Source organism: Rhinatrema bivittatum, chromosome 3 (genome assembly GCF_901001135.1).
Source record: "Rhinatrema bivittatum chromosome 3, aRhiBiv1.1, whole genome shotgun sequence".
NCBI classification, from domain to species: Eukaryota; Metazoa; Chordata; class Amphibia; order Gymnophiona; family Rhinatrematidae; genus Rhinatrema; species Rhinatrema bivittatum.
The window spans coordinates 365910054-365936997 of NC_042617.1; the positions used below are offsets into that span (position 1 = coordinate 365910054).

The 26944-nt window shown below is 44.6% G+C and overlaps 1 protein-coding gene across 1 annotated transcript in view; it reads right to left on the bottom strand.

Moving 5' to 3' along the window:
• The window catches only part of NT5E (5'-nucleotidase ecto), a 156399-nt gene extending 139001 nt beyond the window's left edge, over positions 1-17398 (bottom strand). The window contains exon 1 of the mRNA XM_029595490.1: positions 16936-17398. Within this exon, the coding sequence (XP_029451350.1) occupies positions 16936-17277 (342 nt within the window). The 5' untranslated portion in view covers positions 17278-17398. The remainder of the gene's footprint in view (positions 1-16935) is intronic.
• Between the last annotated feature and the right edge of the window lie 9546 nt (positions 17399-26944).

A 26944-nucleotide genomic window follows, 5' to 3' on the forward strand; every position in this document is an offset into this window, starting at 1 on the left:
ATTTACTGCTGAAAAGAATTACTAAATTATAAATTGTTCAAAATACAGCAGCTAGAATTTTTACTAGAGAGAGAAGGTGGAAGAGAGTTACACAATTTAAATGGTTGGCTTTAACATTTAAGGCTTTGAAACATGTAGGCCCTTCTTATCTAGTTCATAAAGGTGTCTCAAAGCAAGACAAAAAGGCTGATAGTTCCTTCGAGTAGAGAAATTCAGTGATAAAGAAAGCATGAATACCTTTCCCTGGTATAACTCCTATGTTACGTAATCAATTACCATTGAAGGTTAAAAATATTGAAGATTATACATCATTCCAGAAAGCTATGAAAACATTTACAAGCGAATATTACAACCAGGAGATATGCGTGCAAATTTGGCTGAGGCGCGCTGAGCAGATTTTAGGAGACGCCTCTGGACGCGCGTATCTCCCGCTGCGCGCACAAGGCAAAAGTCTCTAAAAAGGGATGGGGGCATATTGGGACCTGGCCACGAAGCGTGCGCGGAAATACTTACATTTCCTTGCGCACGTCGGGATCCCCTGCCGTGTAAATTTACTTCTGCTGTGGATACCGTGTAAGTATTAAAACCAAACATTATAGGCTAGTCAGCGGGGTTTTAAGGGTTGGCACCAATGGGGAAGAAGGGAGGCTAATTAAGTTAGGGGGGGGTTGGAAGTCCTATCCCTAAACTGGGCGAACTGGGAACGAACTGGGAAAATGGCCTCGGCGCATGTCCCTTGTAAAATTCCCTCACATGATAGTCGCGGCATTTGCACGCACATGTGCGTGTCCATTTAAAATTGTGCACACGTAGTTTGCATCCAGGCTATTTTATAACCTGCACTTATACAGAGGCGCGCGGATGTATCTCCGGGCGTGGGTCGATGAACGTGCGCTCGTGCACCTGCACACCTGTTTAAAAATTAACTTCTTAAAGGCCCTGCGTGCACAATAGCTGGGAGATAACATGCACAGGTTGGGCCAGTGGATCTTTTATAAGCCGCCCGAGGACGCACATATTTCCTGCTACACCCACAAGTGAAAAACGTTTTGAAAAAAAAAAAAAAAAAAAAGAGGCAGGGTGTGGGTGTGGACTGGGCATGTCAGGGGAAGGCCAGAGATATGCAAAAAATATTTACACGCAGAGGTGCATGCCGGGGTCCCCTGCTGCATAACGTTTACTACCGCTATGGAAGGCATGCAAGTCATAAAAGAAATAATTCAAGGCTAGTCAGCAGGGCTTTAAAGGTTGTGCCAATAGGGAGGAATGGGAGGCTATTAAAATTAGGGGGGAGGTGCAAGCCCTATCCCTAAACTGGGTGAACTGGGAATGAACTAGGAAAACAGCAAATGGCACCTGTGCACATCGCTTATAAAATTCTCCCACTTACACGGGAGAAGCGGCATTTGCATGCACATGCGCACATTCATTTAAAATTGCACGCCAGTGTATGTGTCCAGGATATTTTGTAATATGCACGCATGTATGTGTGTATGTTATAAACTGGATGCGAGCTGGCAAACGCATGCACATGTGCACCCGGGCACCTGTTTAAAATTTACTGTTGTCGTATTGTGTACTTGGTTTTCCTGTTAGATATAACATGGGGGGGGGGGGGGGCTGTGGGGATTGATAAGAGGCTGGGTATTTTATGAATGTGGGAGTGAGGATATGTTTTGATGTTTTTATTAATACGATTTTATTTGTAATTATATGTTGATATTGATGATGTATAGTGTGTTATTTAGCTTTTGGTTAGTGGAATTGGTGCATGGTAAGCTTTTTCTGAAACTTTTTCCTATTTTCCTCATTTGGATCTGACTTCCATTTTTTATAAGATGTCTTTTTGGCTTTTCTTGCCTTTTTCACCTCACCATCAGGCCTGCTCTTGGACGCGCGTTTTCCCTTACCCCTTATTCAGTAAGGGGTGGAAAACGTGCGACCAACCTGCGGCACATAATAGCGCCCTCCACATGCAAATGCATGTCGATGGTCCTATTAGGTATTCCTGCGCGATACAGAAAGTAAAAAGTAAAATGTGCAGCCAAGCCGCACATTTTACTTTAAGAAATTAGTGCCTACCCAAAAGGTAGGCGCTAGTTTCTGCCGGCAATGGGAAAGTGCACAGAAAAGCAGTAAAAACTGCTTTTCTGTGCACCCTCCGACTTAATATCATGGTGATATTAAGTCGGAGGTCCCGAAAGGATAAAAAAAAAAAGTAAAAAAAAAAAAAGAAAAAAATTTTTTAAATGGGCCGGCGGCTGTCGGGCCGAAAACCGGACGTTCAATTTTGCCGGCGTCCGGTTTCCGAGCCCGTGGCTGTCAGCGGGCTCGAGAACCAATGCTGGCAAAATTGAGCATCTGCTGTCAAACCCGCTGACAGCCGCCGCTCCGGGCTAAAAGGAGGCGCTATGGACGCACTAGTGCCCCTAGCGCCTCCTTTTCCCTGTTTCTACCGCACCACCTAATTTAAATACTCTGACGAGTGGCCGGTGCGCGCGCCGGGAGAATGGGCGTTCGTCCGCTCTCTCGCAGACTTTACTGAATCGGCCTGCATGTAACCATGCTGGCAATTGTTCAGTTTCCTTCAATATTTTTTTTTAATAATGTGTGGTGTACACTCATTTAAGCTTCCTGGATGGAATTTTTAAAACATCGCTATGCCTCATGCAAACTTTTAACCTTTGCAAATGCTCTCTTTAGTTTCTTAACTATTATCCTTATTATAGACTCCCTTCTTCATTTTTAAACTGTTTTATTGAGAAGCAAAATACAACATACAATGACTTGGCATACATTTGTTCCTTACATACTTCAACAAATTTCTATTTCAATTTTACCCACCTCCCATAAATAACAGTTCCAACATGAACCAAAATGAATTGAAAGTAAAGTTCCAAACTGCTCTTCTCTCCCCACCCCCATGTTCAATGCATTATGAACTGATTAAGAAAGACCGTTTATGCATAGTGGCCTCACCCAGGAACACTCCAGCAATGGAACAATGTTTTTAGCTTTGCATCAGCCTGACAATTCATTCTCTGGGGGCAGTTAACTACATCACGCCTGGCCCTCAGGAAATGCAGTTGAATATAATCATCCCAAATTTCGAGAAACATTGTGTGCGCTGAATACAAAATTTTCCATCTGAATCGGAAGGAAGGGGGCTCTTGTTTTCTCCAAGGTAATAGAATCCATCCCTTTTCCCACCCACTAAACAGGCTTTCCTAATAAATCTGAGATTTTCCCAGGTACCTGTGACTTGGATTGGCCACAGTCTGAGAGAGAATGCTGGAAGGACCCAGAATGGAATTTCTTATGTTCTTATGAGGCTCTCTCTAACTCTTAAAGAAATGCACTCATCAAAAAGAACTCCCTCCGGTGTAAGATGGATTTTTTTTACCTGATCCAAATATCTCCCAATTTTTACTCACAGATCCTGTATTTTTTTTTTTAAACAGGACCAGAATAAATGGCAAAGTGTACCTCTGCTGTTACACTTCTGACAGACATCTATATCTACTATAATAGCTTTAAATGCCTGGGCTTGGCATATATATGCTCATCTCAATAGTTTGTACTGACTCTCTCTCTCAGAATGGCATTAATAACCAACCCCTGGATGCACTAAAGCATGAAGTTTTTTCATGGGAGGGGGTGTTGCCACAATAGTGGGGGTCCCCTCTCCTGAGAAAGCATTGTGGCTGTTTGGTGCGTTCTTTTGTCTCGCAGCCAAACGCTGTGGGACAAAAGAACGCGGCCAGCGGCCTTTTAACGCAATGGCAGCCCCAACCTCATGTGACCGCCGTCTTAAAGGTCTGCTCCCCCCCCCCCAAAAAAAAACCACAGGCAAATGGAGAAATTGAGAAGGGGGTCCATGCTGAATGCCATCTCCACCTGGGACCTCCAGTTGAGGCAGCCCTGATGCCCCCAATATACAAATAAAATAAAGTGACCTACCCGGCGACAGTCCCATCCCCCAAAATTGACAGTGAAGGCCCCCTTCTCCTAACCCCTAAGTGACAGTGTCCTGACCCCATGCACCTTTCCCACCCTCCTGACCCCTCCGTACACGAGGATTCTGACAGGGACAGGGCTGTTTTGGATGCACATCTTCCAAGAAAACGTGTGTTTTGCTTCTGATCCACACCAGTTTTTCAGGACACGTCATGGAGCCCCCCCCCCGAGGATGATAATATATTTGGGGAATCCACGTTTTCCATGAATTATGCACAGAATTATACCATCTATTAAACTTTTTAGTTTTGCATTCAATACATCTTACATTTTCAGATTTCAGGAGGGGGGGGAAAAAAAACAAAAAAAAAAACAAAACCCAGCGGAGCCAGACAGATCTTTTCCAGATCCCTGCAGGCCCTGCACAAATGACTGAACATACATTCCAGAAAGCGGGCTCCATTAGTCCTCACCTCACCCTAAAAGCATACATTACTGCATCCATTCCATCAGAGCTTGCTCTATTAGAAGAAAACGAGATTTTATTTGCTGAAGTTGAGGAGATTCACACTCGCATCCTTCCAACGTTAGTGACATTGTCGTCGCACCGTTTTGCTACTTTGCAGTCATTAAATAGAAATCACCTAAGATCCGTTTCCTGCTCTGTCATCATTGGTCTTTTACTTCCGATCATGAACCAACTCTTGGATTTCCACCCTCTCCCCCCCCCCCTTAAACGCCTAACTCTGTACTAAAACTTAGGCTGACAAAACTGCAGCTTTGATCTCTCTTAAACTACTTTTCATACCGTCCACCTACAAAACTTACAATAGGGAGACTCGACATTTAATTACTGACACAGCCACCTTGATCAAAAAGGTTTAATTAATGGCAGGTTTTAAAAATACCATTATTTATTTTAAAACATTTATATACCACTCAGGCTAAGGTTCTTGGCAGCTTCCAATGGATTACATTCATAAATCAAAATTAATAAAAACATGCACAGGGTAGACATAGCAAAGGGTGTGCAAATTCAGCACTCCTTGGGCCTAAGCAACGTCAGATGTACAAAGCCCAGAGACAAGTGAGGCTAAGATTATAAACAGAGTTGCAGAGAAAGCCTTTGATACAGCATCCAGGGATTTTCTGTGTAATGTATAAAGTCTGAATTTATAAGATGCATACTGCAGTGTATCAAACTGTGGCCGAATGGATTGAGAGGGGGGAGGGGTTACATGTGGATTTATGTATGCGACCTGACATTAAAAGACTGCATTCTGAAATATGGAGTTAACAGTGGTTGAGGAAAAGGGGAATGGCTAGGATGACTAAGGCCTTGGCAAGGGGACTTGGTACAGATCTCAAACAAACCATATGCAGGACTATGCATTACGGCAGTGGTCCTCAGCATTTTTTCGGCTGGGACACACCTGACAGATGGTTCTCACATGCGTGACACACTGCACATGGGACTATCACGGGGCTAAATGTAAACACGCACTCTGCATCCACAGCAACTCCCTCGATCCCCAACAATGCGTGCACAGCAGAACTAGGGCATTACCCATACAAAAAGATATTCTGGTTCTGATGACATTTCAGTGAAAGCAAAACAAACTCCCTAAATCTGGCTTTAAACACTGATACACTTCCTATTAGGGAAACAGAATAAGGCAAGCTGCTATAGATCCTCACACAGAAATAATTGTAAAGCTGTAAACAGAATAATGTCCAACAATTAAAAACTCATAAAAATGATTAAAAATTGTCCAAATATCAATAAAGCTTTTCAAAACAGCTGACACATAACACCCAATAATTAAAATGGCAGTCAATCAAGAAAAATAAACTTAAAAAGCCACCTTTACTTACCCTCTCCAGCAACTCTCCTACTCCTTTCCCCTACAGGCCAATAGTACTACATACCAGAAGCAGCAGTGGCTGCTAAAGCTTGGCCTCACAGTCCTCTTCCTTAGAGCCCACAACCAATTAGTCCCATGACCAGTTTCTATCTCTCTCACACACACACACACACACAGGCTCCCATTCTCACACGCATGCACCGGGTCTCACCGCCTAACCTCTTCTTTTCTTCACCACAGGGATGGGCTCCAGTTCTGCCGCAGCTTTACTTGGGCAGCCCTTTTTTGCTGCCACGGGGATTGTCTCCTGTGGCGGCCTTGCTTCGGCAGGGTTGGGCTTCCTCTTCGCCGCCACAGGGATGAGAGCTTCTGTGGTGGCCTTGCTTTGGCGGGGTCAGGCATCTTTGCTGCCATTGGCCTGGATACCACCACTCCTCCCAGCACCCCCCCCCTCAAACCACCACACCCCCTAGCTATGGGATGGCCCTTCTTCCTGCCCCACCAGCCAATCAGAGGCTTCCTCCCTAAGATCCAATATTTGGTCTTTTAAGGACATTGGGGGGGGGGGGGGGGAAGGACCATCTTATCGAGTTGATTTACTGAGTATGTATCCCCATGTCCTTTATCTCAGCAGACAGGTAATCACAGCACAGCTCCAAGAGACTTGGCAATGGGCCTTCCCTACAGTGGGGCCTGTACTGTGGAATGCCTTACCAGCAGACTGTCAGCTTGTAACAGAGAACAGGCACTTCCATAAAAAGTGAAGACCTTGGTTCTTTCATGAGGCTGCTCTCTCTCGTCAGAGATTTATTTATTTAAAATAGTTATTTTTCACTCATAACAATATGTGCTGGACAAATTACAATGATTTTTAAATCATCAAAATACCAATATAAAATATACATATATTTAAAACACATTACCAGCAAAAATCATTTAAGTAGACAAAATACATGTAGCTACCCACAGTGCCAGGAAACAAAAATAGTGGAAAGTGTTCTACACATCAAAATCACAGAACATATAGAAAGACATGGTTTAATGGAACAAAGTCAGCATGGCTTTACCCAGGGCAAGTCTTGCCTCACAAATCTGCTTCACTTTTTTGAAGGAGTTAATAAACATGTGGATAAAGGTGAACCGGTAGATATAGTATACTTGGATTTTCAGAAGGCGTTTGACAAAGTTCCTCATGAGAGGCTTCTAGGAAAAGTAAAAAGTCATGGGATAGGTGGCGATGTCCTTTCGTGGATTGCAAACTGGCTAAAAGACAGGAAACAGAGAGTAGGATTAAATGGGCAATTTTCTCAGTGGAAGGGAGTGGACAGTGGAGTGCCTCAGGGATCTGTATTGGGACCCTTACTGTTCAATATATTTATAAATGATCTGGAAAGAAATACGACGAGATAATCAAATTTGCAGATGACACAAAATTGTGCAGAGTAGTTAAATCACAAGCAGATTGTGATAAATTGCAGGAAGACCTTGTGAGACTGGAAAATTGGGCATCCAAATGGCAGATGAAATTTAATGTGGATAAGTGCAAGGTGATGCATATAGGGAAAAATAACCCATGCTATAATTACACGATGTTGGGTTCCATATTAGGTGCTACAACCCAAGAAAGAGATCTAGGTGTCATAGTGGATAACACATTGAAATCGTCGGTTCAGTGTGCTGCGGCAGTCAAAAAAGCAAACAGAATGTTGGGAATTATTAGAAAAGGAATGATGAATAAAACGGAAAATGTCATAATGCCTCTGTATCGCTCCATGGTGAGACCGCACCTTGAATACTGTGTACAATTCTGGTCGCCGCATCTCAAAAAAGATATAATTGCGATGGAGAAGGTACAGAGAAGGGCTACCAAAATGATAAGGGGAATGGAACAACTCCCCTATGACGAAAGACTAAAGAGGTTAGGACTTTTCAGCTTGGAGAAGAGACGACTGAGGGGGGATATGATAGAGGTGTTTAAAATCATGAGAGGTCTAGAACGGGTAGATGTGAATCTGTTATTTACTCTTTCGGATAGTAGAAGGACTAGGGGACACTCCATGAAGGAGAAAGTTCTTTTTTACTCAACGCACAATTAAACTCTGGAATTTGTTGCCAGAGAATGTGGTTCGTGCAGTTAGTATAGCTGTGTTTAAAAAAGGATTGGATAAGTTCTTGGAGGAGAAGTCCATTACCTGCTATTAAGTTCACTTAGAGAATAGCCACTGCCATTAGCAATGGTTACATGGAATAGACTTAGTTTTTGGGTACTTGCCAGGTTCTTATGGCCTGGATTGGCCACTGTTGGAAACAGGATGCTGGGCTTGATGGACCCTTGGTCTGACCCAGTATGGCATTTTCTTATGTTTCTTATGTTTCTTACCCAACTGACTCCTTACCTTAACCCTCACTGATATGCTATTCCAGCTTTTACTTTTAGGTTGGGGTTCTAAAGACGGGATAATGTACAAGTCTGAGTGTTGTATGTTGATCTGTTAAAGTATTTTTATTTGCATATGTTTCTCAATATAGGCATATGTTTGTGCAATATAGGCAGAATATAAGAACCTTTACAATAAACTGCCAGAAACTGCCGTGTGTTCTTGTTCACCTGCATAAGTTGAGACCAGCAGCAGAGAAGCTCCTCTGAAAAGGAAGCTAAGAGCAGGGAAGATCATCTTATTCAGTGGCTACAGTCCAGGCCGGTCTGGAAAACTCCATGCTGCTGATCCACAACTCCTGCCTGGTCAAGAGACCGAATTGTGGGAATGCAAGTCTGACTGTTAACGTGAAATACAACTCAGCATATACTTCATGCTCCAGCGTGTGGGATCTGCAGGGGATGCTGCAAGTTTAATTTATGTGCCATGAGCGATTGTACGAAGTTGTGTACAGTAAAGTCACTAATCTAAAAGCTGCCTGGCAATTTCACAGAATGCAAAGCTTTTCTGTCTCTTTGTACACAGTGATCACTATAAACAGCATTGCTATTATTCTCAGTACAATAAAATTACTAACTGAGAAGCCCGAGTTGCCAGTTCTTTTCTTAGGCATTACCAACCACATAAAACAGTAATTCTACAAGGAAAAAGTTTATTTTGGTACAGTTCATTCCCAATAATGTGGTTCCCTTTTTCCCCCCCAACAAAACTTTTGTAGAAGAGGAAGTTTAGCCAAGTATGTCAGGTCAGAAGAATTTAGTTTATAAAAGGGGGTGCCTAGTATCCTCTGTTTTAAAGCACTTTTCAAACAGGCCTACCCAGATACTAACCAAACCTAGACAAGGCCCACCCTGCCTCGCAGAACTCGCCTTACAATATATTTATGTATATAGCTAGCCCAGTTACTTTATGTACTCTCCCAATGATGTAAATATAGTAAGTTTCTATAGCTATTTTGGTTCCTCTCCACTCTCTCCTCTTTACTTCGTTTCAGTACTCTACTCTTAGTCCCTCTCGGTCCCAGCCCTTCTTTTCTCGCCTGCTCCCCTCCCCCCCCCCATTAAATGTAATTTTCCTTTCTTTGAGTTCATTGTAAACCGGCGTGATGTGTTCTACGAATGTCGGTATATTAAAAGTTCATAAATAAATAAATACTAGATATAGAAGAATCCTCTGCCAAACTGAAGGATTTGAATAGTTTTGAGAAAATATCTGTGAGTGGGGAACAGCTGATGGTAACCCTATGTGCAGGCACGTCATGTCACTTTCTGTAAATAACCACCAATCAGCTATCTCCAAAATTAGCTGAGAAACAGACAGCTTTGGATCTTTCTTGGGTTTTATAAGAAAACTGATTAATCAGAAGCTATGCTAAGTAGGGGGTAACAGGAGAATGGAGAGGGATATTTTTTGGGAAAGGGAATAAGGGACTTTTCTAAAGTGCCAGGGAGTACCCTAAATGTAATAGTCTGAGGCTGCGTAGGCTTCCAGCAACTTTACAGTTTTAGAGGCTCTGTGATATAATCAGAGTAAATTTCTGAAGTGTTTTAGTAGGTGGTCCTACTATAGGACATGGGGTTAGGGAAGGAGTGCACCATTTCCTACAGCACCCCCTGCTACGTTGGCAAGAATGATGTTCCAGTTTGCTCAAAGGCAGGCAGAGTGGGAGGAGTTCAGGATGGTCTCATGGCCTAGTGTTCCCAGGATGAGATGGCGGCAATTTACCTCTCTGGTCTGCAACTTGGCTAGTAGGGATTGCTTCAGTTTACGCACTTTCGGGCCGATGCAATACCAAACCGGATGCATTTTTTTTTTTTTTTAACATGCACAATCACCTCTCCTGGGCGCTTGATGCAATAGGCAAATGAGCTGCTGTGCTATAAAGGACGCACTAGGGATAAATTGTGTGTCCGTAGCGCGTCCATGGCATTGGGTGCCCAGGAGAAGTGGCTGTGAGCGGGTTAGGAAAACGGACGCTCCATTTTACGAGCATCTGTTTTCCAAACCTGACTGCCGGTAAGACATTTTATTCATTTTTTTTTTTCACATTGCTGCTTTCTGTGGTATTTTCGACTTTTCTGTTAACTTTTGGGCTCCTCAATACTTAAAGCCAGCTCTAGGGCTGGTGTTAATGTTTGAGAGTAAAAACATGCGTGTCAGCACTATTAGCTATGCGCTGCTTTGGACGAGCATTTTGGATGCGTTAATCCCCTTATTGCCCTAGGCGAGCCTTCTCCCTTGTGCCCCCCCCCCCCACGGTCTCAGCCCAGACTCCTACCTCATTCTCAATCACGCCCGCTGTGTGGTTTTCTGAGTCGCGAGCAGGTTGGGCACTGCTTGTGGCCCGCCAAATCTCCACTCCTCTTTGCCACCGCTTGCGGCCCCATATGGCTCGCACCCAGTGGCGCACCAAGGGTCTCCGGCGCCCGGGGGCTAATGCATTTGTGCCTCTCCAGCATCCCCCCCTTTAATCCTTCTTGTACTAATGCTTAAGGTCACAGAAAATCAGTGGCATCTGTAGACAGAAGAATTTTTTTTGGGGGGTGGGGGGAGAGCCAAAATGACATTTCTTCATCACACCCACCTCTATAGCATGGATCCTGCTTTAAAATTGGTTACAAAAAAAAAAAAAGTGTTAATAAAAAAGACCAAAGGGTCTTCTGCGTAATTTTAAAAAGCTGGCCAGTTTCACACTTCTAGTAAAATTACTATAAAATTATTTGATAGCCTCATTCAACTAATTCTATATGGCTATGAGAGTGAAGTCTGGAATATATAGGAAGGGACAGAATGTCAATACAAATCCTGCACCTCCAGTTCTCTAACTCTGTGCATCCACTGAAATTCCCCCAAACAATGGAGCTTGGATGTTTCCCTTACAGCTCATCATACTAAAAGATATTTTCAAAATCTGGTGTCACCTCACAGTAACAGCAGCACAAACAGCTTCCACTGCCAGGCACATTGTGAACTAACACAAAACCCCGCAAAAAAAAAAAGACACTCAAAATCTATACTGCAATCCCATCATAGCATAACAGTAATAACACCAAGGACTCAAACAACAATAACCTACCTGTGAATAAGCAAGGGTAAATATTACACTGGGTCCTAGAATACCAATACACCACCTACTGAGGACACAAAACAAACCCGATTGCTATAGATCCCTACACAGACACTACATGTTAGCAGAATCTCTCATCACGGTCACACACACAGAGCAGAGACAGACTCTCACCAAATACAGAATACAAAATAAAGGAGCACAAATTAGAAAAAACTGAAATGGAAGCCCCAAGAAGACAGACTGTGTATTAACAATGGAAAAACAGAACCACCATTCCTCATAAAACAATAAGATCAAGAAACATAAAGCATCAGTTATAATAGTAAAGCCATACTAATAAGACTATTTTAAAACTACTGATAAATATAATTTCTATTAATTAAAATCATATACATTTTTCACAATTTCCCAAACACCAATAAAATATTTCAAAACAGCACATATATCAAATACCCAATAATTAAAACTAATAAGGATTTTAAAAAGCCCCTGCTGTCCCCTTCTGTGGGAGCTCTTGATTTCCAGTCACCCTGATATTGTCGAGGATTAGGAGGTTATCCTCTCTCTCTCACACATACACTGTCACATACATACACATTCATGCTCTTATATCCAACCATAACCTTGCGCTCTCACAGACACTGACACACTCTCAGGCTATAAGATACTCTCACCCCCTCCACAACCCCCCCGCCCACACACATAAACACACCCAGGCAAGCACCCATTCTCACACATACAAACCCCAGGAAGACACCCATTCATACACATGCACACTCTAAAGGCAGACCCCTCTCTCTCTTTTGCCAGTAACCTCGGAGCCTCTCTCATTCCTCTGCTGCCACTGTCACTGCTGCCGCATGACTATTGGGGAGGCGCTGATTGCGGCTACTGAAGCCCATTCTGCTGCCTCCTCTGTGCAGGCCCCGTGGGCTTCCACTTCCTCCATGCTGATCTCGTACATTGTGAGATCCGCATGGAGGAAGTGCTACTCTTGCACATTCCCAAAGATTATATGTGCCAATCAGTAAAAAGTAATTTTTTTTTTGTTTTTTACATTTGCTGTCTGATCTTAGTTTTTTTAATCGGTTGGTCACAGGCTTTTTTTTTTCACCTTCCCTTATTTTTTTTCCAATTCCTTCTATATTGTCTTTTTTTCTATTTCTTTTCTCTCCATCTGTCTTCTTCCCTGAAACACAGTCAGGTTCTCATTCTCACATGCTTGCTTTCTCTCTCTCTCTCTCTCTCACACACACAGGCACTCTCTCACTCCCACATGCTGTCTTGCTCAAGCACAGGCTCTCACTGTCACATGCTGTCTCTCTCACACACACAGAGGCTCTCACATGCTGTCTCTGCAAACATTCAGATCCTCACTCTCACACACACACTCTCTCAACTCATCTCATACACACACATACACACTCTACAGGCCTCAGCCTCTCTCTCATCTCTGGGCCTCCTCTTCACGAGTCGCCGCAGGATGGGCTCTGCAGCGCCCTTGATCTTCTCACGCCACCCGCAATGTGGGACCCGCGGCGGCGGCCCTGCTACCGGGCCTCCTCTTCTCAGCCCGCTGCGACGCGGCTGCCTGTAAGCGCTGCTCCTTTTCTGCACGCGGCTGATGCTCCTCCTTCTTCTTGCCCGTGCGGCTCCGGCAACGTTTTTCTTCCAGGGCCACGCGGGCAGGAAGGAGGAGGAGCACCTGCAGGTTTGGATGCGACCTTATTCTTTGGGCCGTGGTGACATGAGCTCCACCACGACCCTGCCGATCTTCTTGCTGTGTGTATCCGGGCACACAGCACAGCAGTAGTTCACTGCTCAGACACCAGTGGGATGAGGTCCACCGGCGGCCACATGAGCCTTCATGTCGGCCATCAGCAGCTCAGTGCCCCCTAATGCTCGGCTCCCTAGGCCCAGGCCTAGTGCTTCCACCGGCCCTGGGTTATGGACATGCTAGCCTAGGTATTGCATCGGCCTCCTTGTTAAGGATTTACACTATTGGTCTTTTTCTTGGATTCCCTATTCCTTGCTCAAAGAGGGAAACACCCCTACTTGCTGGAAAGGATTAAGTGAGAGAAGCTGTTTTTGCTCCATCTCACATCCAGTGGATGAAGGGGGTGACTATTCTGAAAAACTATTTTTGGTAAATTAGTTTTTCTTTAGTTTCGGGAAGAAGGTTGCTGCTGCTCTTCCTGCCCAACAGAGGGGTTTCTCCCCCCCCCCCCCCCCCCCCCCGCTGCCTGGATCTTTCATCCAAAAGATCAGAAGTTACCATCTGAAGAGGAGAACTGAATAGAAGATGTTTTTATCCAATCTGGAGTCTCTACCTAGGGAAAAGAATAAGAGGATAGGGAGTTTGAAGAATATGAAGTACATCTGGACCTCGGGTATTTTTCTGGGAAGGGATTTCACTACACCTAGGGGATTCCTGCCCACCTGGGACGCAGGCCACTCCATGCACGAGAGAGGGTGAGAACATTTCCGGATCCCAGTATTGAGAGACACTGTCATAGATCAAGAGGATTGGAGGAACAACATTGGGACATGAAAGCAAGCAGAAATAAGTGTGCATGATGCCATATGATTATCTTCAAAGATCTGCAGTATAGTTTCTAGTCTGTTTATTCTGGTATCTAAATCCAGACTGTAAAAGTACACCTTGGGCCTGGAGATCTACATTCCCCCTGTATCGGAGAATCCATAGCCAGGGCTGTTGAATCGTACAGGCACTTAGCCCTGGGACTAAGCTTGACTTGTCGCCTTCACAGATTATGCTGGAATGGGGTTACGTATACAAGAACCTACAATGGAAGCTTAGAACCATGAGGACCATCCACTCTGACCAACTTAAAGTCTGGTGCAGTATTATCATCAACCCCAGCTGGTCTCCAGATCTTCCTTCATGTCTCTGCAACTCTGGCCCTCTCTCTCAGGTCTTCTTGAAATCATTACTTTTTTTTTTTGTTTCCAGCACCTCCACGCCCAATGCCATTCTACCACCCTTGCCATAATAAAATATTTTCAGATGTCACTCCTGAACCTATGCCCTTGGAGCTCCATTCCATTACCTCTAGCTTTAGAATACCCTTTCCCCTGAAACAGATTTGCAACTTGGTGCAGTCAGTTATGATTGTGTATCATACTGAAATATAATCAATAGAAAATGTTAACAGACTTTTTTTTCCATATACACATTAACATTTGAGCACATAATGTAAGAAAGCTTTATCGTTCATTAGATAAGATTGAACAGTCAAAAGTAAAAGCACAGTGTAGATTAGAAGCGCTTCAGAAGACATTCAGGGTTGTCTTTCCTCAAGAATGTTTTACAGAATTTACCCTCAAAATAAGCAGGATTTGTTTTGGGGGGGGGGGGGGTTTTCCCAAAATCTAGAAAGCATGTTTTTTAAGGTCATATACAACAAAATGTTTACATAAAACCATTAACATAGCATGGCCAACTGTCTTTCGTTTTGTTTAAACGATGACCCAACTGTTTATTGCACTCTACAAAAACAAATCCAATTCAATACATTTCAACTGGACTAAATTTATGACTTGTCCCATCTTCTCACTTGTTACAAAATATTCCTCAAACTAGTATTTGAAAGTTGGCCATCCTAATGGTACAATATTGTTTGTTTGTTTGTTTTTCATACAATAAATCAGCTTTCCAGCCTTAGCATGTCTGGCTGCAATTCTTGTTTTTTTTTCCATTTTCACTTTGGTTACCCTTCCCTTCCCCCTTAGATTTTTTTTCTCCACCCAGCTTTGCTAAGCTTCCTAGAAATACCAGGCATCATCTTTCATTTAGACCCCTGTTAATACAGAGGAAATAGATTAGAAGGAAATCAAAATGTTTACTCCTTCCTCTTTCTTCCCCTGTTGAGGAATAAAAGTATTCAACCTGGCAGAGGGAGCACAAGAGTTATTTCTGACTTTAAAGAAAGCAACTCTGAAGGTATAATTTCGTATGACCAAATTAAGAAAAAAAAATACTTATGGGTCACAATATTTCCTTATTTTTTGATGCTGCGAGAGAGACAAGCTAGGAGAAAGAATTTTTCTTTTAAAGAAACCAAGGGTTTCAGCCTTGGAAGCATCATTTTTACTGTGGTTTTCCTTGTAAATGTATAATTAAGTTACAGACCCTGTTCAACTCAAAGGTTTCCTACAAAGTAAGATTGCTCCATTTAATGCAAGGAATGCTGTTGCATAGCTTAAGATGGCCTAGCCATGTTTAGTGAAAATGTGCTTGCATTTTTTTCATGTTTTCTTCTCCCCATTTTGTGGGCTTGTTATTATGGATCATGATTTTTTTTTTCTTTTTCAAATCTGTTAGGTAATTTTCTGTGCAGCACCACTTTATTTCCTAAATCAAGTCAGACATTACATAACAACTTTAGTCAATATTAGTAAAGATGTTGTCACAGGATCCTTAATTGATTCCTCAATGAAAAATTTGAGAAAAGTAGGGAGATCTTTATTGTGAATGTACAAACATCTGTATTAAGGCTGATCCAGTTAACATTTAAGCTGTGCAGTGGCACAAGGAATTATGCAAACTTTTTATTTTCTTAAGAGATGTTTTATTCAAGCACAGAAAGCATCTGTAGTATAAATCTTCAGATGTAGTAAAAAAATGACAAAAGGCGGGCGGCACCTCTGGTTATTCTATAAAGTGCCACCCGCCTCTTGTCATTATCTGTAGTATACTATCAAAGAAACAGTTAAAGATAGTTCAAAAGTATTTTATTATTTCTGAAAGATTAACTATGGGGATCATGCCCAAGGAAGGCAATGACAAGCCTAGGAAATTCTTTGCTTCTCCATTTCCTACAGGTTAACAATACTTAGGGTGCAAATTTCAAAAGGATTTACAGGTGTAAATATAACTACTATTGTAGCAATTTTCAAAAGCCAATTACCCATAGACAATGCACTTATGCTGGTACACCCTATGGACAAGCCAATGGCTATATTGTAGCAATTTTCAAAATCCCACTTACTCACGTAAAGTGCATTTACAGGTGTGAAACCCATTGTTAAGTATGTTAAAGCTTTTGAAAAATCAGGCCCTAAGGTATTTTGTCCTCCCCAACATAGATCATAAAATTAAGGCGCTGTAAATATACCATTACCTTTTAAAAGCATAAGAATGCCATGTGGGGGGCGAGGGGGACGTCTAGGGTATGGTTATGTATACTTTCCAAAAGGATTGCACCAAGATACGAATGTGTACGAATAAATGGGAAGGGGTGATTATCGAAATCTCCCTGAACTGTTAGCAATTATTGTTTTACGATGGCTATTTGTTTAAAAAAAAAATTCAATAATATATTAAAAATATTACAGAGCTAACGCAAAAGACTGAACAAGTGTGTAAGCAAAAGCCACTTATTTAAAACTTGTTTCGAAGTATTTTAAAAGAAACATTATCCAAATCCACTAAATTACATGGAAAAAAAAAAAAAAGATATCACAACGTGCAGAACTCTACCAAACACCTACAATTTTTTATTTATGGTTTTATGTCGGGAACCAAAACTAAAAAGGGCCACTTTTTTTTTTTTTTTTTTGCATTAAGGGCATTCCTCCTTACCATGGCATCATAGTGGAGGTAGTTCATGAAGTGCACCGCCTCCTCGCCCTTGAAGTAATTGAACCAGACGGTGCCCTCGTACTGGTCGCCGGCGTCCAGCAGCAGGACGTGGCTGCGGCGCGCGCGCACCTCGCGCACCTTGCTCAGCCTGCGCGCCACGCCGCCGTAGCAGTCGGGCAGGGAGGAGGGCGCGCACTTGCCCGAGTCGCGGCTGGTCTGCTCCACGCGGGCGTGCACGTCGTTCGTGTGCAGCAGGGTCAGCTCGAAGGCGGCGGCGGCGCTGCCCAGCCGGCAAAGGAGGAGCAGCAGCAGCGGGAGAGCGGAGCCCCCCGGCGTCTCCATGCCTGCGCTCGTACTCTCTCTGCCTCCCAATCGCTTCCCAAAGCGAGAGAACAGCCCCGGGGAGGAGACGGCCGGGGGGAGGGGCAGGGCCTCCGGGCTCGCTGGTTCCGCCTCGCCCCACAGGGCGGGGAGCTGGAGCCGAGAGGCAGCGATTGTGGGAAGGGGAAGGGGAAGGGGGAGGGGGATATCCACCTCCCTCTCTCCCAGCCCTGCGCCTGGGGAGCGCTTTGGCCGGGGGGGGGGGGAAGGTGCTGAGTGCGGGTTAGCGCGGGGGCCGGTGAGCCGGCGCGTGCGCACAGACCCCGCCTCCTGCCTTCAGGCGCCGGCTTCCAAGTGCGCTGGTTGCCGGCTCCTAGTTGAAGAAAGTTGCCGGACGTCTGCGAAAAGGCGCCAGGATGAGTGCAAAGTATCCAGAGCCACGTTCGTGGCACGAACGTCGACATAGCTGCTCACTGAGACGGGCCGTGCGCGCTGTGTTTAACGCGGGTTTGGCCGCGCGTTTTCGATGGGCGGCTATTGCCCCTTATACTGTAATCGGTTTAGCGCATCGAAAACGCGAGGCCAAACCCCCCTGAAAACTAATAGCGCTCATTATAAACAAATGCATGTTGATGAGACTATTAGTTAGTCACCCGGGATTCTGAAATTAAAACGCTGGCAGGCGTTAATTTATGAGCAGCCCAAAATGTGTACCCTCTGACTATTAAGTCGGAGGAACCAAAATTGTAAAAAATAAATAAATAAATAAAAGAATGTGCCAGCCGGTCTGGTTAGGAGAACGGACGCTCAATTTTACTGGCGTCTGTTTTCCTAACCGATTGCTGTCAGCAGGTTCGGAAAACCGACGCTCGTAAAATTGAGTGTCAGTTTCCTGAACCCGCTGACAGAGCCACCTCACCTAGGCCAAGGAGACACTTGGGGCGCGAAATCATCCCTAGCGCCTCATTTTACCGTGACCCCTCATTTAAATATGGGATCGCGCACCCAGGAGAGGTGGCTGGGCGCGCTTTGGGAGAGCGGGCGCTCCACACGGAGTGCCCATTCTCTACCTTTCCCGGGCGCCTGACTTAATCTGTGGTAAAAAGGAGGCGCTAGGGGAAATTGCGTGCCCCTAGTGCCTCCTCAGCAGCGAGTACCCTTGAGAAGTGGCTGTCAGCCGGTTAGGAAAAGGGATGCTCAATTAACGGTAGTTCATTTTCCTAACCTGTCACAGGCTTGACGTGCATCCATAACCCCCGATGCAAAACGGGGGTTAGAGCGTCCAATCGCGCGTAGGTAACAAATGTCGGAATATAAAAATTGCAAATAAATTAATTAAATAAATAAATAATAGCGCTCATCACATGTATGTATATATTGATGAGGCTATTATCTATTCTCCCCGATGCCAAAAAACAATGTGCACCTGAGACGCCCCGAGCAGGCATTAATTTTGGAGGAGCCCAAAAAGTGTACAGAAAAGCAGAAAGTACTGCTTTTTGTTGCGCCCCTGCCTGTGCTTCACATTGACAGGGCCTTACCTCCGCGGCCCTGTGCCACCGCTGACCTTGCCGGGTGCTGCTCCTGGACACCGCAGCTCGGAGCCGCTGCAGTTGTTGCTCCTCTTCATGGCCTGGAGGCCGCCGCTGACACCTCTGCCCTTCGCGGCATGAGCCACCACCCATGCCTGTCCTCTCGCGGCCACCGCCGAAGCCGCCCCCGAGGGGGCCAACCAGGCGTGGCCCTCCTGGTAGCTCCTCCCAGGGAGTTGCCTCTCAGCCCTACTTAAGGGTTCGCCTGTCATTTCACCCTTGTCTTCGCATCTATCCAGATGCTCCTGAAGATGTCTCTTCAACCTGACGTCTGATCCTGAGTCCGGGTCCCGATGTCTATTCTAAGTCCGGATGTCTGTGTGACCAGATCCCGATGCTTGATCCAAGTCCGGATGTCCGTGAGTCCAGAGCCTGATGCTGTTCCAAGTTCAGATGTCCATGAGTCCAGATCCTGATGCTGTTCCAAGTCCAGATGTCCGTGAGTCCAGATCTTGACACTGTTCCAAGTTCGGATGTCCATGAGTCCAGATCCTGATGCTTGTTTCAAGTCCGGATGTCCATGAGTCCAGACCATGACACTGTTCTAAGTCCGAATGTCCATGAGTCTAGATCCAGTTCCATGTTCCAAAATATTTCATGTCCCAAGAAGTTCCTAGTTCCAAGATGTCTGTGAGTCCTCGTCCAGTGATATTCCTTGTTCCCTTCCTGATGTTGTCCCGGTCCTAATGCTCCAGGTCCTGAAGTACCCATTTCTCCGGAGAGTCCTTATTTTTGAAGTCTGAGGTTCGGTCCTCAAATGCTATGTGCCAAGTTTTATCTCCTTGTATTCAGTCCCGACTCCGGAGGCCCCGAGGGGTTGCTTCGCTCTTGTGCCATGAGACTTCTGAGCTCGCCCTGCTCTCCTCGTGGTCCGCGACCAGCCTCCCAGATGTGTAGGGCGCATAGAGGACAGTGTGGTCTGTGACCAGCCCCATGTGCTGTGTAGGGCGCCTGAGGGACTCGCCTTCCTCATCTCAAGTCTACGTCCAAGTCTCCACATATCCAAGTCTCCGTGTCTCCATGTTCTCGCCTGAGTCTTCAGTGTGGTCCACGACCAGCCCCATGTGCTGTGTAGGGCGCCTGAGGGACTCGCCTCCCTCGCCTAAGTCTATGTCCCAAGTCTTCATCTCCTCGTTTCTTCAGTCCCAAGTCTTCATCTCCTCGTCTCTTCGTTCCAAGTCTATGTTCCAAGTCGTACTCCTCGAGAGTCCCAAGCTCCAAGCTCTTCTCTGACTTTGTACTCTAAGCTTTCCTTCAACTCTCCTATGTTCCAAGCTCCTAGTCCTAGCCAGAGACCTACATTGTAGCCCTGTGTTCCAAGCTCCGTCCAGCTCTGCTCCTGTGCCGCCCATCCTGCACACACGGCTCACTATGGGTGTGACTCATGTCTCTACCTGAGCCATCCTATGGCCCAAGGGCTCCGCTCTCCTATGAGCTAAGTGACGCGCGCCGAGCCCGTTCCATCGGCCCTTGAAGGCTGCGCTCGCAACACTTCTTTTGTACTTCCTCCAACTTGAAATCGTGGCGATATTAAGTCGGAGGAACTATAACGTGCTCGTTATAGAAATAATTGAGCGTCCCTATTCCTAACCTGACTGCCAACACCCTTTTTTAAAAAAATTTTTTGGGGACATTTCTAATTTTTTAGTTGGAGGAAGTACGCGATACCAGCCGTATTACGGCAGTACAATGCAAGTTAGGAGAAGAGGAGTGTGGGTGGGGTTTGGGTGAGTTATCTCCCAGCAGGAAATAATTACACCTTTCCCCCCCCCCCCCCCCCCCCCCCCCCCCCCCCGCTATGGGTGTGAAACTGTGCAGCCGGCTGCACAATTTATCCCTCCCCCCCTCCCCCCCCAGCCCCTTTCTTTCGTGCAGCTCATTCTGCTATAAATATAACAGAATGTTGATTCTAGGCCATAGCTTCCTGCAGCCTGCTGCATCCTAGGGCCTGGTTAAAACCACCTGTATTTCCTGTAACCCTTTATAGACCGTGCAGCCAGCATGTCCTGTGGGTGGTGTGATCTAGCTCTGGTATGTAAGGAAGCTCAGTTTCATCACCCAGTACTTCAGCAACAGGTCCCCTGCTGTGTGCCCCAGTTCCAGTCCCAGTCTCAGTCCCTTTGGACCGTCTGCTGGTTACCTGAACCTTACCTGGATCCTGACATTGCCTGATTGCTGCCTGCCTTGATCCCTGCTTGGATATGGACTCTCTTTTGTTTGCTGACGTTTGCATGGGGCCTAGCTGGTTTGCCTGCTGGGCTGCAGCCATCATGCCACAGCCAAAGGATAGCAACAGAGTAAAGCAGTCCAGAGCTTTCTGCACCAAAATCCCTGTGAAATGATGCTTGACCCAAATATGTATACACGAGGAGAGGTGAGACAGATGAGCCAGGACAGAAATATTCAGATAAATCATTGGTTTCAACCATGCACAAAAAGCAAGCACTTCACAGTGGTTGAATTAGCACAGGCTTAAAACTTGTCAGCAGTAGCACTAGTCATCAGGGATTCAACTCTGGGTTTTAAACTTTTAGCTAATTCAGCCCCTTTTTGTGTCTGTTACAGCGGAAATAAACATTCTAGAACAGGAGTTCATGTTTTGAGGCCATAAGGGGATAGACGTAGGAATAAAATAAGAAAATATTTCTTCGTGGAATAACCTCCCAGTGAAGATGATGGAAACAAAAAACAAAAGTAACAGAATTCAAGAAAGCATGGAATAAACACAGCAGATCCTTAGTTGTAAAGAAGTGACTGGAAAGCCAGAAATCCAACTGGGTCTATGACATTACAAAAATTGGGCAGATTAGATAGTCTCTTATGGTCCTTATTTGAAATCATATTATATGTTTCTCTGTTTCAAAAACGGTTCTGTTTAGGCATTTGTAATAATGTTCTCATCAGAGTCAGCTATAAAACTAAATAAAACCATTTAACGGTTCAATTTACTAAACTTTGTGGGCAACAGAGACATTGGTGCCTAAGTAATAAACCCATGCCAAAAGCAGCACTTTTTTTTTTTTGTCGATTTTTTTATACTGCATTTTGTAAAAACCAGCAGCCCTGCTCAATGTAATAACATAATGGTATGCAAATGAGACATGCATTAACAATCTGAGCTAGGTAAAAAAAAAAAACACATCCCAAAAACCAGCAACATGATGTGTGCTACTTGGAAGAAGAGAAGGACCTTCTGGTGTGGCAGATGTGTGAAAAGCACATTGCACTGTATGGTCAGAAGACATCCACCAAGGCGAAGAGGAAGATCTGGAGAGCATCGCGAAGGATGACAGTAGCCTGTCGGTGGCCACCAGGACAGTGGAGCAGTTCAAGCACTTTTTGCGGGACACCAAGGCAGCTGTCAAGGCAATCTGGCACAGACTGAATGGTCCTTGCGTCGGACAGGAAGGAGCCCACTATATGAGGAACAGTGGACGCTGATAGAAGACCTGGTCTGGGCGGCTCCTCAGCGGCACTATGTGACAAGTGTCCATACTGGGGGCATGGATTTGGATGTGGTGGAAGGAGATAGTCAGCAGACAAAAAAAAGCAGAGGCCCCTGCTGCAGAGGGGCCTGAGAAAGCCGAAGAGAGCCAAGTCCAGGATGCACCTATGGAAACAGATGAAGAACCAACCATAATTATGCAGTCGATAAGTAAGCAAGACACCGGCAATCACACAAGAGGACAAGCTCTACCTCACATGGCCAGACACATTGTTGCCCAAAATCTCGGATGTACCAGTGACATCTGGCACCTGTGTGGGCAGTTGGTCTTCAGGCGACACTGTGACCAATCCTGTCCTGAGTTGGGGGGATGTTGTGACAAGGGTGAAACCAATTATGCCCATTATATTCGGCATTAGGGATCTGAATCGGGTGCCCAATTGTTCCCGCTTTCGGGATCGCCTGGCCACGGGAAAATCTGGTTTTCCCGTGGATCCCCGCTTTTTTTTAGTGAAAAATCATTTTTCGGGTTAGTGCGCAGTAACCCAAAAAACGATTTTTATGAAAATTCGGGGGGAAAAGTGATCGTTTCTTGTTTTACCCGATATATTAACAAATTTAGAAATATTGTACGATATTTCAATTCGTCAGAAAAACGATTCACATCCCTATTCGGCATGCCAGTTATGTCAAAGAAAGCATGCTTCATCACCTACCACTCCATAAACTTCTGTGGATACTTGATGTACTGCCTGACCTCTTTCAACATTGCCCTCAGTACCTGGCTGAAATGCCTTGAAAATGTTGACTGGTCCATACAGCCACCACAGCCAAAATATGCAGAATGCTTAGCATGGCTTATTACATCGCCTCTGTGAGGATTTATAAGCATATTCTGCTGCCCCTGTACTGATTCTCTTCTCCCTCTGTCCTGGGCAGACAGTCTTACGGAAGTTTATATATGACCCAAACAACCCATGGATTCACACATTCCCATTTATCGCAAATTAATTTTATTATAAGGCATTTAGATTTACCACTAGGAATAACATGACCAACTTAGCATTCTTAGACAAGAAATTTATACTATAATCCTTAACACAGCATATAATTATAGTAGTTAAAGTTTAGCAGATTAGGGATGGAACTCAAAGAAATAGACTTCATAACAGCCTAGACTTGCTTGGAATGTTACTGAGAGGGACATTTATCAAATCGCGTTAGGACCCTAACGCAGGTGATAACACCGAAACACATGCGATGAATACTGCATCGCGAGAAAGAGAACGAGCCTCTGTGGAGGCCAAAATACCAGATAACTTTATACCACTGTAAGAGGGGGTATTATGACCCCGGGATGAGGTTTGGGGGTGGGGTACTTTTTAGGGGGCAGTTTTACATGCACAGTCAGAGGTACGAACAGCACAGTAGACATCAGTGAAGATTTTATGTGATTTGGAGTGATGAAAGGTTAAAGAAGAGTTGATTTGTACAATGTACTCTACCTAGATTGATGCACTTTCTATCTAGCTTGATGCACTCTCTATCTAGCTGCAATCAAGCTAGGTAGAGAGTACATTGTACAAATCTTCTCTGCTTTTACCTTTCATCACTCCAAATCACATAAAATCTTCACTGATGTCTACCTTGCTGTTCGTACCTCTGACTGTGCATGTAAAACTGCCCTCTAAAACGTACCCCACCCCCCAAACCTCCCTCTGAGTTACTAGTGGTCCCTCTTATAGTGGTATAAATAGTTAACTTATTTGTGAGTCTCTTCAGAGGTGCTCTCTCTCTCTCTCTCATGCGAGTATGCAATGAAGCTGGAGTTCATGAAGACTGTCTCTGTTGCTGGAAGCACATGGTGGTGTCTTGTCTTGCCCACTGGCTTTGGAGAGGATTTGTCTAAGCCCTGGCTTCCAGGATATTGGATCTCGTCTGTCAGCTGGATTGCAGGGAGGGGTGGAGTGACTCGGTGTTGTCTTCTTGATGGTGCAAATGGATTTTGACAACCAAACCCTGAGCTCCTCTCCCATCTGTTTTTAAAAGCCTCAATAAGCATAATCCATAGGTTATGCATATTAAAGCTGGGATCTGAACTTCAAATTGCTTGATTTCCCCCCCCCCCCCCAATGGAGGGTCATTTGTCAGCCCGGTGACAGGTGATCTGTCTGATAAGGCCCCCTATACAGCTTGGTGGGTTCAGTTGCCAGGCAAAACTGGGCTCTGCTGAAGGCCTCAGGTCTGTCCTCTCCACACACACACACACACGGTTTGCATTGTCTTAGATCCCCTCTATTAGCTGAGAAAAGATTTCATTCTTTAAGAGAGGCCCTGGAAAATAGTGTGAGCTAACAGATCAGATAAATCAATCACATATTGCAGCCTGCCAGTAGTTGACCCTCTGTATATCTCTGCTCAGAAATACAGGTCAGGTGTCCATTTTATGAAGTCAGAATCCATTTTGCTGCATAAACAGTAGTCAAACTTTGGGTTTCTCCCTTCAGTCCCATTTATAGGTATTTTATTAAAAGATTTAGGGCTCAGTCTATAGGGACCAATGTCCCCTCCTCTTTCCCCCAGGTGATTTTGATAATTCAACTCATTCAAAATCATGCCCACTTCCACACACCTCGGGCGGTTGGGGGAGGAGGGTTGTGTTTAGTGGACTATCTCCATGGAAAATTGTAGTAATCTATTTTCAAAATCTATCTAAATGCACATTCTTTTAATTTTTTACCACTAAATATTATTTAGGACCCAATTCAAAAGTTAGTTATTCCCGCACGATTCACTACGTAAAATGTGCAGCCAAGCTGCACAATTTACTTTCAGAAATTAGCGCCTACCCAGAGGTAGGCGCTAATTTCTGCCGGCACCGGGAAAGTGCACAGAAAAGCAGTAAAAATTGCTTTTCTGTGCACCCTCCGACTTAATATCATGGCGATATTAAGTCGGAGGTCCCAAAAGTTAAAAATAATCAAAAATAAAAAAAAAATGTAAAATCGGCCCGCGGCTTGCGGGTTGAAAACCGGACGCTCAATTTTGTCGGCGTCCGGTTTCCGAACCCGTGGCTGTCAGCGGGTTTGAGAACCGACGCCGGCAAAATTGAGCGTCGGTTCTCAAACTCGCTGACAGCCGCCGCTCTTTTTACCGCGGGCCCTAATTTGAATAATTTTGTTTTCTGAATCGCGCGCACAGGAGAGTGGCCTGTGCGCTCGCCCGCACAGGCCACTCTCCCGCGATTTTTACTGTATCGACCTGATTGTTCTTAATTTGTAAACTCCATGTGAGAGGTACTTTCAGATCAGAGACTTTGAACTGGATATTTTGCACTGATGAGTTATTAACATTCTCTTATCTATCAATGTTTTCAGCTTTTGTTGCCTCTGACTTATTTTCTGGCTGAGCAGCTCTTTGCCTTTTTTTTCCCTTCTATTTCATTTATTGTTTTCCCTCCTACTGATTCTCTGGTGTCCTTCTTCCTTTTTCAGTTTTGTCTCTTCCTTCAGAAGTGTATATTTTAATACTTTCTCTTCTCTTTTTATTTTTACTTCCTCTGGAGGAAGGCTTTACGTGCGTAAATGCACTCTTGAAAATTGCTATAATCTATGCTTCGTTTACGTGCTTAACTCCTTTGAAAACTAACTCCTATGCCTCTTACCTTTCTTCTCTTCCTCCTTTTCTCATCTTTCTATTCTTCCTGCCTACTCTGCATTCCCCATTCCACCTCCTCTTCCTTGTATGCTATCTCCTACATTATTTTAATATTTTAACTGTATTTGTAGATTAAATATTTTATGTGTAAATGCTTTATATATATTTTTGGTGTGATCCGCGCTGAAGAAAATATGTAATAAATAAATTCCTCACTCCCGCCCCCCCCCCCCCACCTCCAATCTAGGGCTCTGTTTCGCATTAACACCCCTCCCTCTCTCTCTCTCTCAAAGGTTTTTTCCTTTCATCTCTATCCTCTATCCTCTGAGAAAAGCCATGTACTGATTGGAACCTTGCCTGGACCTTCTGTTAAGCGCTGGGTAATCCTAGGTCGGCAGCAGAACCTCTGGATAGGGATCTGGATGGCATATATGATGACACTGATCCTGTCTCTCTTGAGGATGGTGAAATTAGAACCATATAGAGCAATGTTACGATTCTTTCATAGAGATGAACTGCCAGCTCTGATTTCCCAGACCTTGAAAATGCTTGGAGTTTCTGGGGCAAATTCAGTGTCTGAGCCAAAGAGAAATCCCATTTTGGTTACCTTGCATAAAGCCTCTTGTTTTTTCCCCATGATGGAGGCTATTTAAGAATTGATTGATCTTGAGTGGGGCGTCCTAGAGGCTAATTTCAAAGGGGTTTGGATTTTGGAAGGCTTGTACCCTCTGGATCCAGTGATAAGAGAGTGCTTACATTTTCCGAAGGTAGATGCACTTGTGTGTGCAGTTTCCAAGCAGACCATTATTCCTGTGGAAGGAGGAGCAGCCATGAAGGATGCTCATGTTAAAAAGATTGAGACTATCCTTAAGCAAGCATTTGAAGCAGTAGCAATGACCATGTAGATTGCTTCTTGTTCCTTGGTGGTTTGCTCTTGTTTTCTTCTCTCCCAGGAGGTTGATGACTCTGGGGTAAATTCCAGGGCTATCATGGA